At 44.3% G+C, this 20,468-nt stretch overlaps 1 protein-coding gene across 1 annotated transcript in view; it reads right to left on the bottom strand.

Moving 5' to 3' along the window:
- Positions 1-20,468, bottom strand: part of LOC8052278 (4-coumarate--CoA ligase 1) — a 111,170-nt gene that overhangs the window by 9,898 nt on the left and 80,804 nt on the right. Inside the window, exon 8 of the mRNA XM_029976686.3 lies at positions 17,242-17,386. Within this exon, the coding sequence (XP_029832546.2) occupies positions 17,242-17,386 (145 nt within the window). The remainder of the gene's footprint in view (positions 1-17,241; positions 17,387-20,468) is intronic.

Genomic DNA, 20,468 nt, shown 5'->3' with positions numbered 1-20,468 from the left:
ATCTTCAGACGCAGGCATTTTCACGTATGTTGTGGGGTTTTTCATTCAGTAACTTTTTCATTACTGAAGTGCTTTTGCGGAAATTGTAGGCGTCCGATACGTACCATAGTGCTTGATTCTGAACTTGCTCTATTTGATTTATACATATATATATATTTGAGTATGCGGATCCCAAACGATGTCAGCATAATCTAAAATGTGGTCGTATACAAGAAAAATAAAAAAGTTTCCTTCAAGCCGCGAGAAATTTGCCTAAACTTCCGGCACAAAAAGTGCAACATATTGCTAGCCTTGGAACAAAGAAGTGAAACATGACTGTTCCATGCTAAATCAGCACTTACGCGCACTCCTAGATGTCATGCCTATGTGCAAAGTTTTAACTCCTCCACCCCAAGCTCGTCAAGGATGAGCCGTCCCCAAACCGTTCACGATGAGTGCAGCTTGTCTGCTTTCCCCGGCTCAAGCACTCAAGCATTTTGGACGAATCAGGCTCGCCAATAGTTTCGTTTGCGGCTGTAACAACAAATAACAGCACTGATTTTTTTTTTAATTTTTCTATTTCCTTGTGTGTGATTAGATATTTTATTTTGAGGGCAATCAATGTAATTTTGAAGACAACAATTAAGCAAATAAACGGTTGATGGTCAGAATTTACCAAAAACTAGAAACGCTACAAGGTACGGGATGATTAGCAAAAAAAAAAAAAAATACCGACGGCACTATTTTGTGTTTTCTGGAATATCTGATATGAATGCATCTAGATATATGCAATGCCATCTTCCATTTGTGACATCATTTTAAAATTTGATTTAGATCACTTTGAAAAATTTTACTATACATCTCCAAACAACGCACAGTCATCCGCCTACAGCTTTATGCTCGAAGAAATTTCATTGGCAATATCATTTATGTATACTCAAAAAAAAAGGAGACGGAGCCTTGGGTTAGTTCTGAAGTGACATCTACATGCGATGAATGAATTCAATTCACGACAACAAGTTGTTTCCTCTTATCAAGATAAGTAACTTTTGCATCAACAACGCTGCTGCAAGAATCGTGTATCGCCGTTTCATGCACGCTTCAATTTTCCTAGTTTCGTCAGCGCTCGCAACGCGCCGTTTTCTAGAATGTGACCGCTAAATGCGTGCAATAACACTGGCATCTCTTTTCGCTCCCCGCCGTTCGTGTGAATGCTAGAGCCGCAGAGGGAGTTCCACTTGCTCCGCTGATCACTGACGTCTCGCATATCACTCCCGGAAAGGCATCGCATGCATGCAAATACCCCTTAATAATTTTTATTTGCGCAACATGCAACCTTTGTGTTGCACTAAAAAAAAAAAAAAAGAAGGCAACTGTGATTGTGAGAAAATCGTTTTTGCAGCTCAGTTCGCTCAAGCCGCGGTTCACAAGTTTCCTGAAATCGCTGGCATAAATACGTTCTTCTTTTATCACAAGGAAGGAATTATGCTGGCAAAGAAATGTCCAAGAATCTTGCGATACATTTTATTACAAATTACCCAAGCACCACAGAGAATGCTTAGAATGCGGAAATATGTGCTGTACAGGTTCGTCTTGTCTGAATGCACGTGTTATTTGTTTTAGATTTTCTATACGAAAGTGTCTGTTGCCGATGCCATCACGTGTAACACTGTAACGAAATTTGCAACGTGCATATGGTTCTTCGTGCTTAAGTAATTTAGTAAAACGCCTATAAACTATACGAAAAAATGCTTCTAGTCTGTTCTATTTTCAGCGTTCGTGCGTGTTTCGCGTGCTGTGCTCGCCTTCCGAACCAACTAACATGCACGTGCTGGGCTATGACCTGACACATTGGACTCTGATTCTCGTCATGTTCTCGTCATGTTCCGAAATGAAAATAAAATGGAGTCCGCAAACACCCAGCCGAACTTTATCAAGGTGCAATGGCAGTCGTATGCAATATACAAACACGCTATCCATCCTCAAACAAGAGATAGTTCTTTAAGAATGAAATCATGCGTAAAGTACAGGTTTGCGTCATAAAACTGAAAATTCAAAATAAGTGAACAAAAAGTTGCCCAAAGACAAAATCGTACGCACATTTTTTTATTGACTGTTGCAGTAAGATTCAACCACTCATCCACTAGTGCAGATAGGGAGGGGGATAATTCTATTTATTATTTTTTAAAATTGATTTTTAGTTTTGTATAGATTCCATCAGCGGCAGATTTGCACGCCTCCCCTAAACAGGATAATGTATTTCGTAGCTTCACAAATATTTTAACATTTTCAAACCAAAACAAAATTGCACGCCAACTATTTGACAAACGTGCCGGGCAACGGCTCTATTGTGTATTAAAACTGAACACCTGCTTCCTAAAACTGTGTAACACAGGACACAAAAAGCAGTGTGTCGAAAAGAATGTGAACTAACGCTCGATATTCGTTTAGACGATTCACGTCTCGCTTTCGACAGATTGGCCGCATGATTTGGACTTCAAGAGTGGCCCGAGCTGGCTGCGACGACTTCCACTGTCCGAAGCTAATTGGTTAGGCCACCCTACTAAAGTGTTTATATTGTGTTGATATATGTTTATATCGCACTTATGAAGATGTATGCCGAATAGATTTAGGCGTTCTTATGTGTCATATTTAAGTCCTCCTTGCGGGATAAGATTGTTCCGAGTGACTGGCTTCATGCGCACATGGCACCAGTTGATAAGACCGGTGATAAACTCTGCATTTAAACTACCGACGAATATTCTTAACATGCATATCTTCCAAGCTCCTCGAGCACACAGGGAACAAGCAAATTACCGATTACCTCTAAAGCGATTAATTTTTCAGCTACTCCCAGCATGGTTTTCGACGCGGTCACTCTACAATTACCAAGCTTGTTTCGTCTGTGCATGATTTCGCCAGCGTTATTAATGGTAAAAAACAGGCCGATTCGATCTTCAACGATTTTTCAAAGGCCTTTGATGCTGTGCACTATGACGCATTACTTGTAAAGTAAAGAGCAGCCGGAGTTCACGATAATTTAAAACACTGAATAATGTCTTACCTAAAGTTAACAAAGTTGACAAAGTAACAAAGTTAACAGGTTTTTTGAGCTACCTCAACTACCTATATTTTCTGACTTACCGGCCTTTACCCTTTCCGGTATGTTATTTATTATCGCGAAATTCATAATAGGTATTGTGAAATCGGCAAATGAAAATGATGCAAAAAGCAGAATCCAAATATACCCGCACTTTTCAGTGCCGTGACGCCAATGTCAGGCAGGCTTGCCAGTCGAGCAACCAGTCTAAAAATAGAATATGCCAATTACTTGTTCTGTGCTGGAGCGCTGATACTGGAGCAAGCTTCTAGAGAATTCATTTTGACACCATGAAACGGCTTCGAATGAGTTGGGAACAAATTCTACAGTCCAAGGAGTGGACTCCGCCTTCCACTGACGTCACGTTTTCGCTGTTGCCTGCAGAGAATTTCAGTTTGCAAAACTCGGTGAGGACCAAACTGTAAATTCAAAAACCTCGCGAAGAAAACAATATTTTGACCTACTATTTGGAATACTATTTTAGCGATGTTTGTTGGTGAGTTATGCGAAAATTTCAAGCAAATGGGAAGCAATGCAAAAACTACGGAGTACCCCTTTAAGCAACAGAAAGCAATATGTTGAAATTGGCGGTACTCATTCTCCAAAATTTGGATGTTTCTTTCTGGAGTCCCCCAGGGATTAGTTTTAGGCCCGTTGTTATTTCTGGTCTATATAAATGATATTGTTATGGACATTATTCAAAGGATTAAAATCAAGATTTTCAGCAGTGACTGAGTTTTGAACTCTAAAGTTGAAGATGTTGAGGATCAAGCTATGCTCTCTAACGCTCTTTCTGTAGTGTCTGGTTGGTGTGAAAAGTGACAAATGAAACTTAATCTTCCAAAAACCGCCTGTATTACCTTCGCTAAGACGAAATGTCACCTATTTTATGACTATGTCTTTAATAGCTTTTTAGTTTCCAGAGTCAACCACGTAAAGTACTTCGGTGTAACACTTACAACTGGCTTTAGCTGGAGTCTGCCCATACACACTATATGTTCATCTGCCTTTCAAAAACTTTGTTTTATAAGAAGAAAACTTAAATTGGCACCAGTATCAACAAGGTTGGCGTCATACAAAACTCTGATAAAACCTGTGTTAGAATACGCCACAGCGGTGTGAGATCCGTGTACAGAATTCAACTCTTTTAAAACTGAACGTATTCAAAACCAGGGTTTATATTTTATATATGTCAGATACAAAAGGTTACATTTTATTTTTCAAACGTTGGCATTTTTTAATATTGAGTCGTTGTGTTCCTGACGTAAGCTATCTAGACTAAAGCTTTTGTTTTGTTTTGTGAACAGGCAGACTGGTATCGACCCTTCCACGTAATTGATCCCGCAGTTCAAAAACTTCAGAAGAACAAACGATTCGCGCCACATCCGGGCCTTTCGATCGTCGTCCAATGTGTTTAAATATCCATTTTTTAGAACAGTAGATGACTGGAACATTTTACCAATTCAGGTAGTTGAATGCGCTACAGAGTAACAATTTGCCGATGCCTGTTCTTTACATTTATAACTGTGTTGCGCTCGCACAAATCCCTAAAATTCATTGTTCATAGCATAGACTTTTTTAGTTTTCGTTTGTACTTTAAAAATGCTTATGAGTCATCTTGCGGTGTTGTATTTAATCATTATGGTTCCGCAGTGATTATGGTGCCATCTCTTTGTTGATCGCTTCTGTCACTGTGCTAATTTATATTGTGGTTTATTGCTTTGCGACATGAACAATAATGGTTGTAAATTGTCTACAGTTAACCGTCTATTGCCCCACCCTCCTAGGCCTGCAAATGGCTTAGAGTAAATTGTAAATAAATAAAAAAAAATAAAAAATTCACTGGAGCCATTGTGAACAACAGATGTGACTGCTTGAAATGTCGACTAGTGCTAGAATATGTTCGCTATTCTTTCGGAATTTTATTAGTAGTCCTCTTTGGACGGAGGTCTTAGGGGTATAGAGCTTGCTTGAGTCCACAAGTGCCAATTTTGAAGCACCAACAGCTGCAGAAGGATACTCGACTGTCAGCATGCGGCTATAAAGTATTCACAGCACAGGCAAGATTGTTTCATGTGAGACCAGTTCTCTTGGCATACTGCTGGCTCAAAGGCACCTTGACGTGGCTCTCCTCTAACGCTACCAGCGAGCGAATATTTCCCCGCAAAAAGAAAGGTAAAAAGCAAAGAAGCCTTTCTCGGTCCTGTACGTCCGATCTACCACAGAGCATAGATTTCTACGCATTGCAAAGAAACTTTCAACTTTGAAGCTGAGACATAATAATCTCCAATGGTGGTGACCCGGAAGCCCATTTCTCGGCTTCACGAGGTTATCCTTTCACCCTCCCACCGCTGAAATACAAGGATAGAGAAAAGTACTTACTTTTCCACTTTAGCCAGTAGAGAGTCACCTCTCAAACTAACACGGCCGGCGTAATTTAAAAAAAAATTATATACTCCCCGGAAATATTTTGTTTTCATGTAATATTTTAATTATCAGTTGAGAAAAGGTTGTGCTGCAGTATGTCAATTATATGTCAAATCAAAAACTATAAAATATCGGCGGAGCTCCCTTTTAAGATGTTACTAAGTGTCTTGCTCGTCAGATCACATACCCTTCGCGAACTCAACAACAAATATGTTCGGCCCTTAATAAATTTTAATCCTGCGATGACCTTTTCTTCCGGTAGTCACACACGTTGTCGTCATCTGCTTGTTTAAGGCCCCTCTAAAACTGCGATTGCTTTGATAAAAAAGCAGACTTATACATGACTAAGGGGCACAAAGAACGTACTAAGGTTCAAGGAGTTTCTGCTCGTCACTCCTAGGTGTACAAACTATATATCGCGAACACAGAAAATGAAAAAAATGTCTCCCCCAAACTTGGCGCTCCACAAGGCCGCTTACCCGCAACCGTTTTTGGTTTATTTGGCGCATGTGACCCCTTTCCAGCGAATGAGAAGATGGCGGCCAAAGTAAAGAAAAGGCGATAATCTGGCTCGCCATTTCAGTCACTCTAGAAGAGATAACAGACAATCGCCCCCTATCGGAATCCTTCCTTACTGAAAATAGCGCTTCAGCCCTGATGTGTTATAGAACCCCCTTAGTCCTTCACACCGTATCAGCCCATCAAACCCGCAATTCCTTTAGACTCCTTCAGCACTTAAAACCCCTCTGCCCTTCAAACCCCTTCAGCCCTTCAGACTCTTCAGCGTTGCAGCCCCCTCAGCCCTTCAACCCTTTAGATGGCCAAATGACTGCGAATCCCAGATAAAAAATAGAGTTTAAAAGTGATTTTATAACGTTACTGAAAGTTGTCTGTAGACATTGATCGTCACACGCCGTTTCCAACTAAAAAAAAGATAAGAACGAACTTGTTCCTACTGAAAGAAAAATTTAGACGACTTTATACTGGTCTATTTAGGCTCATAATGGCCCCCGATACAACCGTATCGGCCACCCCGTACGTATAACGGTTTCCAGTACATAGATACGAGTTACCCGGTGTGGGATACCGGTCACTCGGTAATGAACACGGGTCACCCGGTATCAAATGCCGGCCGGCGACATGGGTTCACTGGTCGCGGCTAAGGGATACAGGTAACGCTAGCATGATGGTGCCTGCAACGAGTCATGAAAGCGACTCGTATCTTCATACCGTCAACGGTATCTCTATACAAGTGACCATTATTGTGCACCAGTGACACAGAGGTATAGAAGTATCGCATTTCAAAAATTTACCCGGCATTTCGTCTGCGAATAGCTAACATTCAATGCATATACTATACCGGCAGGTCGGTATTTCTCTCCAACGGTTGGCCGGTTTGTCACACAAGTTTACCAGTATAGCATTTCGAAATTTCACCCGAAGTTTCTTGAGCGGATATGTCACACTAAATGTAGATTTCACGGGCCATTAAGAATATCGAACTATATAAAGTAAACAAAACTAAGATATCTACATGGCACATGAGGAAGCAGCAGAAATCTCAAGACCTCCCGAAAAACGACGCAGTGTTTGGTGAAAGTTGTTATGGAGTTCCCCAACACGCGAGCTCTAATATCTTGCCCGCTCGTGAGAACTGCCACAACCCACGGCCCGCATGGGGCCAGCCCCAGACTCTAAACATCTGTTCTTAACTCCGCGGTAACCTTAGCGTCTCGCACTATCGTACTCGAGGCGTCGTTCTTTTGTCCGAATATAGTTAGAATAAACGACACTTCACTTCAGCCTTCAGTCTGACTCCCGCACGAGGAGTTGTCCATGTGCTTCTTTCCGTAAATACGCCTAATACCGCAAGAGAAGTTTCGGTTGCCCAGAGTTTCCAAATGACATAAAATCATTCAATTCGGGCACTCAGGCATTCTTATTTCTGTAAATCTATATAATTAAGTCTTGGAAATGTACTAGGTTTTGTGCAGAATATTTTTTCAAGGATATGTATGACCACCAATCACTTTGCAATCTCGATCAAATATTTCTGTTTCTTTTTAATTGCAGGCGAGAGTGATTGTTAACCACGAGGAGGCTGCGGCAGGATTCCGTATGTAGAAGTAGAAAGGTAAGCTCGTGTTCTTACTGTTCACGCGTATCTTGAGTAGATACGCGTGAAATGTTTGAACATGGTGTTCATAAGAACGTCTGATAAATAAAAAAAAAGTTTTATTGTTGAATTTAAGACGTTATGTTAGTTATGTACCGTTTGGTTTTCGCAATAGGACGAGGTTTTGAGACAAAAAAAACAAAAAACAAAAAAACCACAACAGGTGCGTCCAAATTTATGCGAATGCTCCTTTGCAGTGGACGTGTGGCTTCTCGATGAATTGGAGAGATCTAACGAGGAGATTTGATTGAAATGTGAAAGTGTAACAACTCTTAAAAAGTTTAGAACCAGCGCAGCAAACACTTAAACTTAGATACTTCGGAATTTTAAAATTCGGTGTATTTATCGATTATTTTGACGTCTAGCCGCATAAAAAAATAGTGGCCGCGAGGAATGGTCTGGCTCTATTTCTAGATTTTACGTCTTAAAAGACACTCAGGAGACAAGGTTTAACATAATTTGGCATGCTCTTCCAGTGTGGTACATTTATAAAAAAAAAAAAAACAGAAGCAAACTTGCAATACTTTTATGTTCTGATTTTTGTTGCATAATTGATAGGCTTTTATTTTTCTCCAGTCGGTTGTAGAATACCATTTTAAGCGGTTTCACCTAGATATTTATAAATGTATTCGCAATGCTGCTCGTGAATTCGTGAGATGTAAGGTAGTTCAGCTCTTAAGACTGAGCAGGTGCACCACATGCACAGACACACAATGTCCGTAGCACGTTGTCAGTAGCACCCTAAAAGTAAGGTGTTTGCATTTCTTTACGGGCTGAACTTGCTAAAAGTAATTAGAAATTGCTTAAAGCTGTAAAAGTATTTCAAGAAGCAGGGGAACTATACAAGATATGGAGATTATGCTACGGTGTTTAAGGAGGACCTAGTCAACGTCGGAGATTTAAATACGTGTCCGGAAATGACACATGCTCACGTCAATCCCCTGTAAAACAAATCACGTATAATATGCCACAGAAGTGTTTAGCCTCTTCATGGTTTCAGGTACTGAGTTGTACTGAAAACAATGTTTACACTGTCTAAGACACAGCCAACGATAAAAATAAATTACCTTACTCTAAACTGTCATTTTCGATGCAGAGAGTCATCGGCTTCCAGCTGAAGGTCTCACTAAAAAAAGCCCAGACCTTAGATTTTTGCCCGCAGTGGTATGGAATGGCTGGACAACTGGGAGACTGAAGCTACAAAGTGGTACCATCGTAAAGGATAAGTTCTTGACAACGAGTACTTCTGAAGAACTTGGGTGTAACTTCAAAGTCTACCAAAGAAGTTTGTGAATTCCTCCTGGTGACTTGCCACTTCAAGTAAGCCCTGAGAAGCAAAATTAATAATGATCCTATAGTGCTTCTTTAGAAAGACAAGGCACGAATGAGGTCAGAATGACCACCCATCTATGGCAAGGTTCTTGCAGTTGTACGAGGCATTGTGTATTTAGCTGAGTTGAGCTGAGCTGAGTTAAAGATGCTGTCTGTACCTGTTACTTTCTCTTCCATTGTAATAAAAAAAATCCTTCTTCTGATACAGTTTTGGGTTAAATTATCGTGGTAAACTTCGACCAGCTTGGTTGCGCACTGACCGTAATTTCGTGTATTTATACTTTTCTAGGGCCTCTAAAGTTTGAAAATGGCAGCGGGATTGAAAGGAAGAAGGCCTTACGTGACACTTTAGATTTCAAAGACCTCAGCACTGACGAAAGACCACCATCTCCTCACCTTGTCAACCAAGTGAAAGCTAAGCTTGGCCGTCTACTTTATGTGGAAGACTGGGAATGTGAAGAGGATGCCACCTGCGCAAGAAAAGATGAGACCCGAGATTGTCGACTACATATTAGAATGGAACTGTTTCTTTAGTAGAAAAATGAGAAAAGTTACCAGCTACCCCAAATTCTGGTCGTCTCTCACGTCGAAAATACAAGTTCTGCTGAGTCAGCTCTGACCAACGTGAAAAATAGAGCAGGCCATATACATCCCGAAGTTTATAAATTGGAAACAAAATAGTTCATCGTGGAAAATGCAACCCGCCAGACTGTCTACTGGGACATAATAGAAAGCGTTCTTGACACAAGCACAATAACATTTACTGTTGAAAGGAAAAGGAAACAAAGCAACTGCTTCACTATATCACAATGCGAATGATAGAACGCTGTATGCAGATTAGCTTGCGTATGAAGAAACAAGCCCGAGACAAAAAAGTCGGCAAAGCTGCGCTCTTAATAGATTATTAGAACGCCACCAAGAAACATTAGGCGTGGAACTCGTGCTGTTTAATAGGGGACCGGAACTTTTGCTTTTGTGTCTTTCAGTATAAAAATATGGGGCAGAGTCAAAAAGTAACCGCAATATTTTTATATTTGCATGAAAATCGAGACAATATAAGAAGCGATTTTCCGCTTTTTAACAGAGTCCCTCCCGCGGTCAACCTGTGTTCCCCAATGCTTCACCAACGCGTGGACGCTGCGAAAGAAAACAATGTGCTACTGACTACAAAGCCAGGGATACACCGCCGTTTCAGCTCATCCTATGTACGAAACATTATTTTGCAGACAACTGCTTCGAGTGGTACGAACAAATCAAAATCGCTCAATGCCTGGTAGTTCGAGTATTGCGTACGAGGAATGCACTGAAAACGCAGACCCATGAATCTTTTCTGCTGTCGCACGTGCCATGTGGAAGCTCACATTGTCGTGCTCCAGCAACACATGAAAGGTGAGCGAAGCACGGTATTTCGACGTGTTCACAGATTCCAAATTGTTATAAAAAAAAGTCTGAATACAACGTGTTGTTTTCAATGAATCCCCCTGGAATGTAATGTTCAGCTATTGTTTTCTAATTGGTCCAAGAAGACCACGAGCATAGCCTTGCCCTAAGTCGGGACTGCACATACCTTGTTTGGCCTTGGTGATGAATTGTGCCTCCGCTCTTCGCTCGCTCGCTCGGTCTCTTGCTGGGCATAGCGGATTCAACATTCATCGCCAGAGTCAATGCGTCGAAGAAGCTAATCTCTCTCAGCTTCATAGTGTCGTAGCAGTGTCTCGCACACATCCACACGGCGCTCCCTACTGTCTGGCGTACTGTCGGAAGTGGCCGGACCCGCCCACGACACATCACCACAAGTAAGCGCTTAAGAAACAAGAGCCTGAAAAAATGGACCTACTCAAACCTCGAGACCCACTTCGTACGACAGGTGACATAGGCCAGAGCTAGAAATTGTTCAAGCAAAAGCTGGAGCTATGCTTCACCGTAACGGAGCCGCACGGCAAGCCGTTGAGGGACGATGCGAAGACTGCGCTACTGTTAAGCTTGGCGGGAAAAGACGCCACCGAGGTTTCCAATAATTTCACGTTCGCCGAAGGGGAAAGCGCTAACAATTACGAGACCATCGTAAACGAGTTTGGCAGTTACTGGAAGGCTCAAACGAACAAAATTTACGAGTGTTACATGTTCCGGAAAAGAATCCAGGCAACAGGAGAGACCTTTGAGCAGTTCCTTCGAGACATGAAGAAACGAGCACGTTCATGCAACTTCGGAGGACTGACGGAGTTGGTGATTCGCGACCAAGATGTTACTGGAATCACCGACGACCACCCGAGGGTGAAACGCCTGCGAAACAACCAACTTAAACTGGCGAAGGCCGAACCAATGGGCAAAGCGTCCGAAGTAGCAACCCTTCAAAATAAAGCCTGGGGGCGTAAAGAGGAACAGGTAGATCCCGTAAAGATAATGACGGCAAGGAAAGAACTACAAAAGAAATTCAAGTGTTCCAGGTGCAGCCGTGGACACAAGCCACGTAGCTAGACCTGCAGGGCTTGTCAAGCGAAAAACCACTTCGCAGCTGCCTGCTCTAAAGAACGGCGGAAGTCGGCGACTTGAAAGACGAAGACGTCGACTTCAAAACTCTTGACGTACGAGTTGAAAGCCTTAGGATCCAGCGAGCCTGGACTGTGAAGGCGGTCATTGCCGGCGAAGTGGTGCTAAAAATTAACACGGGATCCCAAGCGAACCTCCTTCCCTACTCGGCCTACAGAAAGATTCAGGCCAGGGCTTCTTTTCGTCAGAGCAGCTCCATATTATGTTCCTACAGTGGACGTGTGATCAGACACGTGGGTGTCATCAACCAGCAGGCGGCCTTCGATGGCCGATACTGCAGCCTCGGTTTCTTTGTCGTAAAAAAAGGACGCCAGGCGCTACTTGGTCTGCAGGCAAGCGAAATCTTGAAATTGTCGCACACAACGTGGATTCGGTAACAACGGACAGCTCTGAGCAACTTCTGGAGGAATTTAGTGACTTGTTTAAAGACACAGGGTGCGTGCAACGCCGATACAATATGGTCCTACGCGACGGCGCAACCCCAGCTGTCCACGCGGCTCGACGCATACTTCTGGCCTTACGAGAACAGCTGCGAGACGAGCTGAAGAGAATGGAGCACGCTGCCATAAGAACAAAAGCTAAAGAGCCAACGGACTGGGTAAGTTCCACTGGTGATCGTCGAAAAGAAAAACGAAAAACTTAGAGTTTGCTTTGATCGAGGAAGTATCATCGCGTGCACTGCGAAATGCCGAGACACGCGAGGATATAAAATCTGAATTTTCAGACGCGAAAGTGTTCAGCCGGTTGGCCGCGAAGACTGACTGCCACCAAATCCCTCTTGACGAAAAAATATCGAGGACTTGTACGTTCGCTACCCCATTCGGACGGTACAGGTTTCTAAGACTGCTTTTCGGAATATCGTTCGCATAAGAAGTACTTCAAAAGACTTTGAACAAGATTTTTTACTTTCTGCCTGGTGTTCACGTGTACGTTGTTAACATCGTGCTGTGGGGAACGCTCACGATTTAATACAACCAACGTCTAAAATGTGTGCTTGAAGCCGCCATGCAAGCAGGACTTACTTTTCATCAGAGAAGTGTAAGATCGGAGTCCCGGAAATTGATTTTTTGAGAATGAAGTCGAACCGCGAACATATCAAGTCCATGAAACTGATGCTGATTCCATCCGAAAATTGGGCGCGCAGAGGCTGCTGGGTGTGGTAAATTATTTTTCCAAGTACCTTCCCTCGCTGGCCGAGAGAACGCTCCTGTTGCGAAGCTTGATTAAGCACGACGCTGTTTTTGAATGGACGCCTAATTACACACAACAGTGGCAAGACATATACGAATGCCTAAAAAAAAAAATTAAAAAAAAAACGTCTTGCAATGTTTGATCTGCGTAAAGAAACGAAGGTACTCTTGAATGTATAATGAATGGTCTGGGATCATCGCTTTTACAGCGTCATGGCGACAACTGGCGTCACGTGGCGTACGCATCACGGACGGTAACTTCAGCCGAGCAGCGTTACTTGCAAATTGAGAAGGAAGCTCTACCCTTCGCCTGTGGGTGTCAAAAGTTTCAATACGTTGTTTATGGCCGCAAGATATTTTTGGAAACAGATCGTTGGCCATTGATTGCAATCGCTGAGAAGGCGATTGGAGAGATGCCGCCCAGATTGCAAAGATTTTATCTGCAGTTACTAAAATATGACTTCGTTATGGAATATCTTCCGGAGAAACATCTCCGTTTGGCCGACATGCTCTCAAGGGCAACGCATGGCAAGTCAGGAGATGGCACAGCAAGGGAGGACGAGGTCGAGTGCACGCCATGAGGCTTTGTCAGCGTTACCACAATGAAGAGCATTGCGGATGGAATCGCCAAGAACCCGTATTTACGAGCCGTAATACAAAGCGTCTAGAACGGCACGAGAGTACTAGATTTAAAGCCTTTTGAGGGCGAGCTATCAGTGGTGAGAGGTATTTTGCTGAAAGGCATAAAAGTTGCCGTACCCGAGGCCATGCAACACGAGATGTTGAAGAGAATTCACCAAGGCCACATTGGTCTAAATAAGTGCAAGGCGAGAACACGTAGGTTTGTATTTTGGCCAGGTATTAACGCAGATGTTACATCTCTGATCAAACAGTGTGGGATATGCAGACACTACGTGTACAGTTAGCCAGGCAAACCACTCATCTTGAGCCCGACACCGGACTTTCCGTGGTACAGGTTTGGTGCCGACCTGATCCAGCACGGAAGAAAATCATACTTATCGGCATGTGATGCTCTTTCGAGCTTTCCAGAAGTGGAGGAACTGAACGACACGTCGTCAAGCACACTCATCGAGAAGATGCGGGCCCTATTTGCGAGATACGGCATCAAATTAGAAGTATGCACTGACAATGAACCCCAGTTCTCAAGTCGAGAGTTCGCCTTATTTGCTGGCAAGTATGACTTCAGGCACACAATGTCAAGCCCAGAGTTCTCTCGGCCAAACGATTTATCAGAGAAAGGCGTGCAGGTGGTGAAACGTATCCTCAAAAAGACAAAAGAGACCCGCGAAGATTTTTAGTTTCGTTTGCTTAGCTATAGATAACCCCACTAGAAGACGGACGTTCGCCAGGGGAGCTGCTGCAAGAACGACGGCTGAGGTCAAGCCACTTCAACTTTATTGTTTCTCTCCAGGGGGGAGGGGAAAAGAGCAGACTCCCGTCGCTTGACAGAGTTTCTCCTCCCTTCCATCAACGAGAGAAACTATTTTACATACCAGTGACCCGTTAAGCTAGGTTTACATAGAAGCATGGCACACAACATCGAACAGAATGAAAAGATCTGGCATACATCACGAACATTTCTTGCAGGTCAGAAGTGCCATCTAGAATAGGCACAAATAACACCAGAGAAACAATGAACGAATATCCTTTCTGCTCAAACTCATCAAGTCTGTCCCAAATCTATATGTACTATTTATAACATTAGGCAACGAGTACGGCAGCATCTGGAGGTCTTAGCCTGTTCTCTAGCGAGGCGTTGACCCAGTGTCAACACAACGGCCTGCATATGCAGGCACCCTCCCCTTCATGTTGGCGATTGATAGAGAAACAAGTTTATTTGACCTTACAGACGTTTGATATGTTAGAAGTTTATAATTGTAATGCTCGGTAAATGGAACTATATGAAAGGTTTTGAAAAGTTGGAATGTGTGAGCATTGAACTCCGCATTGCTCATAATTCGGATTATTCTGTTCTGGTGAACATCCGAGTGATGCATATTTGTAATCGTTGTGCTACCCCAGATAAGAAAGCCATAATTATAGCAAGAGTAAAAGAGGGAGTTACAAAGGAGAAATAAGACCGAAAGGTGTAATATAGGACGGGATTTATAAATAATGCCAACAACTTTTGTAAATCTGATGGTACTCTGGCGTCCCAGCACATGTACTAATAAAATATCACCCCAAGAACCTTCACATTTTGAACAAAGTCAATATTTCGTACTTTGAGAGCGAGCCCTTGAGTAGATGAAAACACTGTATTTTTGGATCGAAAAAGTATTGCTTTCGTCTTATCTGTATTAATTACTAAACAGTATGAAATTGTCCAGTCACTTATCTTCTGCAGAACGCTATTTGCCGCTCATAAAACCTGGTGGACAGCTTCCCCCAAAAATAATAAAGTGGTGTCGTCTGCGTAAATCATAGAATCTGCACTATCGTCTATATTTACCATATCATTTATATACAAGTTAAACAGAAGGGGTCCAATGATGCTCCCCTGCGACACTCCTGACGTTAGTTTCTTTAGGCTAGAGCGCTGACTATCTATCACAACACACTGATGCCGATATTAAAAAAAAAGAAAAACTTTGAATCATCGCTGAGGCTTTTCCTCACACCCCCTACGCATTTAATTTTTGAAGCAGAGTTTTATGATTTAGACGGTCGAAAGCCTTTGAAAAATCAATAAAACCCCCAAAGTAATCAATTTTCTTTTGATGTTATTGAAATTAGTTTCTTTTGTTATAATAGAGCGAGTTCCGTCGAATGCCCCTTCATAAAACCGAACTGGCAAGATGTTAGGAAATAGTGTTTTTAGCAGAAGGTGTCTAATCTGGCATGGATTATTTTTTGTCTAGCCCCTTTGAAAACACTGGGAGCACAGAAATGGGCCTATAATTTCCTAGGGTTTTTTTATCCCCAGACTTGAAAATAACCTTAACCTTAGCGACTTGCGTTTTTTCAAGAAAATGGCCATTTTGAAGTTCCGAAATAAAAGTAAGTATTAAAAGAGGAGCAATTCATTTAATTACATGTTTCAGAGGTTTGATTTGAACACCATCTATGTCAGTATGTTTGCTATTTCCAAGGTCCCTAAAACTGATGCCACGTCCTCCCCGTCCCTTGGGGGGGGGGGGGGGGGGGGCAAGAAAAAGTGTGTCAGAGACGCCTGGTTCGAAGGTGAAGAAGCTCGTCCAGACCCAGCATTTCGGAGGTACAGCTCCGCCATTCGAAGGGCGCCAGGTCGTCAAAGTCAAAAAATGGTGGTTGTCTAAGAAGGCAAAAGTCATCAACAATACACGGCGAGGCCGTGCCAAGTTTTGACTGAGGACGGCAGGGTTATTCGGAGGAAAAAGCAACATCTACTACCGACAAGCGAGCCTTTCAGGGCGAACACACCGCACGATGACACCTCGGACGAGGAAACTCAAATAGACTTACCGTCGGTGGCATCACTGGGCCATCACGATGCTTTAGTGCCTTTAAGCAGGCGTTCCCACCCTCCTCCCCAAAGATCTTAGCGGCAAACAAGGCTCACACGAGACTACACTACACTATGGCTGTAACTTTAACCAAGTGCCTTAATGTGTTTTCTTCTTTTTTTTAACAAACGTAATTGCAATGTAATAACATTTTATAAAAAATAAAAAAGAGGGATATATCGTATTCTGCTATATTAGATAGCCACGGGGTGAAGCCGAAGAAATTCTCCCGTTACCAACAAGAGCGCCTGGAACATCGTTCGGAGCCTTTGGACTGAAATGACGCATACTGGACACAGCGGGACGTAATGTCGACCTGATAATAATGCCGTAAGATTAAAACGCTACAACCACCTACTTTCAGTGACGTCTAATAGACCCATCCCACTAAACGTTCCACGGATGCGTGATGCCGCTGTAACTGTAGTTGCCAGAAGGCAGGCGGTCAGCGCACAAGACAGCCCGTGCCGCCTCGTGCTCTGCTCGCGCATATTTACAGAGGGTTTATTGTATGTACAAACAAATTCACACGTTCCAGAATTTATGAAGACAGCGGTGGCATAATGAAGATGGCTGGTGACATCGGTCTATAGTAACCAACGCGCTCACCTTCAACTCCTGTAGTGTTTATGGTCTCATTTGTAAGATCCCCACAAGATAGTATTTTCTGTTCTATTTCATACCCTGGGTGACTCCTGTCACCATCTACTAAAATGCCTCGTCGCTGCTCCACGTTCTTGTGATATCATGGCATGTCGAAACCAAAGTGCACAGGTTTACTGGACGAGTGGATGGCCGCCGAAATATTAGGAGGCATTCGAAATCACTCGCAAAGCTAACAGATTGCTCTAGACTAGCCACTGCGTAGTAGTGACTGTTACTGAATGGTACAAAAAAAAAAACTACTAAATTAGCTCAAGTAAACTTTTAAGAGTTTGATATAACGTGAGCAGCTTTGAAATGGCGTATGGTGATAATTACCGGAGTGACACCAGTCGTCCTCGTCCTTGAACTGGGCAGTCGCTTCGGGCTTCTTGTAGTACCCTCGACTGGCTAGAGGAGACCTAAAGCACAGCTCGCCTACCTCGTCTGGTCCCAAGTTCCGGCTGGTAGTGACGTCCAAAATCTGCAATTTAACGCCGTCATGATATCAATATTGTTCGCTAACAAAAAATCGTTCGAGATGAAAAATCAATATACCGGGTGTTTTTGCGAAGACTTTCAAAAATCCTAAAAATTAGGGCGTTTGAAAAAAAAAAAAAGAATTTGGGAACAAACTACCAGCCACGGCGGACGTCAGGAATTGCCAAAAGCATACTAATTAGCCAGCTAATAATTAAATTGTATTAATTAACTCGTTAATTAGTGGAAATAGACATATAGTCCCAATTAGAAAGGTGCTGAGCGTTATTGAAAACCACTAAATAAGTCATTTTCAGACAGACTTTGAGCGCGAGAGAAGCGTAGTAGTGCACTAAAGTTACCACTCGTGGAGCAGATACAAGGCTAGCGGTTGAGGTGTGGTGCCTGGAGCGCGTCTCCGACTGGTGTGTTTAGCGTCCTTGATGCCCATACATCAAAAGTGGTCCCAAAGTGGCAACAAATGACGTCACAGAAGCCGGAGAGTCATGCTGTTGCATGTCGCAATCCTGGCGGTTGGTCGAAGAAATGCTGGCGAAAACCACAGGCGAACGCGAGTGTCGCTGTCGTCACGGCGTTCCAGGCGTCCCAACTTGCGGCTGCTTTAGCTTCCGCGGACTGCCGCATTGCAGAACGATCTGCAGCAGAACAGGCGTCTGCCACATACACCACAGCTATTGGGACGTCGCCAGGTTCGCGATCGGCGACAGCATGACGATTCTATGACGTCATCAGGCGGAAATCGAGGGACCACTTTTTTGGACCCGCTAAAACACACCAGTCGGAGACGCGTTCCAGGCACCGTAGTGGAGGTAAGGTGTCCGCGAGATTTTTCCGCCTCTTATCTAGCCCCAGCCTTGTACCTGCTCCACGAGTGGCAACTTTAGTGCGCTACTACACTTTTAACGTGCTCAAAGTCTTTCTGAAAATGACTGATTTAGTGGTTTTCGATAACGCTCAGCAACTTTCTAGTTGGAACGATATGTCTATTTCCACTAATCAAAAAGTTAATTAACAAATTTTAGTTAATTAGTTGGCCAATTAGTATGTTTTTGGCAATTCCTGACATCCGCCATGGCGGACAGTTTTTTTTTTAAACGCCTGTCCACGTCGAGGCTATTGTATTTGAGAGGAGTGGAATGTATTCCCCCTAGTAAAGTATTTGCTATATATCATCTCTACCCTGACGGAAGGCGAACCTAGGCCCCGGCCGGCCCGGTCCAGCCATGAGCCCGCCAGAGACAGTGCTGCGTCCGGCTCAAACGTGCTGCCGAGGCAAGACGCCCCACCACTCCCAGCCGACCCACCACCGAACACAACACCAGCCAGTCCTAGCCGCACTCTGACAGGGGCGACAAGGGGCGTAGGTAACCCCAAAGACTACCGCACGCGCTGCGCAACCTTCAAGATCTGTCTGAGTTCATGATTGCCAGGGGGAAACGTCCCTGTAAGCTCCGAGGGCAGCTGCAGCCTTAAAGCGACATTTCGCGGCAGCCAGGAAGAGCCATGGCTCTGTGTTCGGCTAAGGAGGGGCTGAAGGCAGCCAGTGGGGCTGTTTAAACGCTGAGCGCCCACTAGGATCTGGTGCCCAGGTGCTTGGAGTTGGCTTAACTGACGGATCGTGGCAGCCTGCACTCTTGATGTAAGCGGCTGCCATGAAGCACACCGCATCAGGCTATCGGTCGTGATTTGTGTGTAAGAGAGGCGCTTTGTTTTGAGTGTACAGCGACTATAGAACGTATAGGCAGCCCCACGCTGCACACTAGCGAGTCGGACTCGGAGTGCGGCAGGATGGGGGAGACAGATGGCGCAAGAGTATTCTAGCGTAGTTAATATTAAGACTGCGTACCGGTGGGTGTTCGGGTGACGAAACCAAGCATGCGGCGTGATTTGGCGACAGTTTGGTGGACTTGGCCTGTGAATGACAGCCACGCATCGAGTCGTTGACGTCACGCGCCGGATTTCCCGATCCCCAAGACACAGTGCGGGTGTTTTGTGGAGACAACAGAGACCAGTAAATGTCATTGTGCAGGACTTGTCGGCGTTGACAGAAGGGTTCTGTTCCTCAGTCAAGCAATGACACATGTCGAGGTTGGCCTGGAGGGCGACGTAGTTTGCAGGGCTGTGAATGGGCCGAAGCAGCATCAGGTCGTCAGCATACAACATACGGAAGCAGCTGAGGTTCTTGGTTATGCCATCAATGTAGATCGTGAAAAGCGTTGGGCTGAGGACACTCCCCTGGGGTACCCTAGCAAGGACAGCTGTGCATGCAGATGTTGTACCACGGTAGACAACACGCTGGGTCCTGTTGCTAAGAGAGGACCCAAGCCATGATAGTGTGGCACCGGTGATGCCCTTGGTCTCAATGCTGCTAAGCAGGACAAGGTGTGGCAGACGGTCGAAGGCACGAGATGGTCAAGCTGGACCAGCTCGCTAGGAGTACATTGGGCGAGGTGGGCGCTGACTGAGCGTACAAGTGCTCCCAAAGCAGTCTCACAACTGCGGTTGCTGTGAAAACCGCTCTGGGTCGAGGACAGCAACCCGTGCTTTTCAAGGTGGGCATGAATCTTTGAGTTCAGGATTTCCTTAAAGGTGCGACAGATGGTGGATGTTCTGGCAGTGGTCCTAAAGGACGATACTAGGTCCACACAGGCACCATGGTCCTTGTGAACAGGTGTGATACATGCAATCTTGCATGCGTCAGGGGTCACACTCAGGTCTAGAATGTTTTGGGACATAGAGCAAAGGAAATGAGCTATGGAGGGAGCTGTGGATCTGAAGATCAAAGGGGGGATTCCGTCAGGACCAGGACCTTGGAACGGATTGATACGGGAAACAGCTTCCAAGACGTCGTCAACAGTTATGTACATGGTGGGCAGTTTCGAAGAAGTGGGTACGATTGATGGAACCACGTCATCTGCGGGCCTGGGAATGGTGCAGGGGGGGGGGGGGGAGGGGGGAGGGGGGGGCTGCACCGGTTGCCCAGGACGTTGAGGAGTGGCGGCAGAACGCTTCAGCGAGAAGAGATGGAGACGAGACCGAGTCACCATTGATGAGGAGAGAAGGTC

The sequence above is a fragment of the Ixodes scapularis genome, unplaced genomic scaffold (genome assembly GCF_016920785.2).
Source record: "Ixodes scapularis isolate PalLabHiFi unplaced genomic scaffold, ASM1692078v2 PGA_scaffold2__306_contigs__length_199485367, whole genome shotgun sequence".
Taxonomy (NCBI): domain Eukaryota; kingdom Metazoa; phylum Arthropoda; class Arachnida; order Ixodida; family Ixodidae; genus Ixodes; species Ixodes scapularis.
This window is presented reverse-complemented; position numbering and strand designations above follow the sequence as displayed.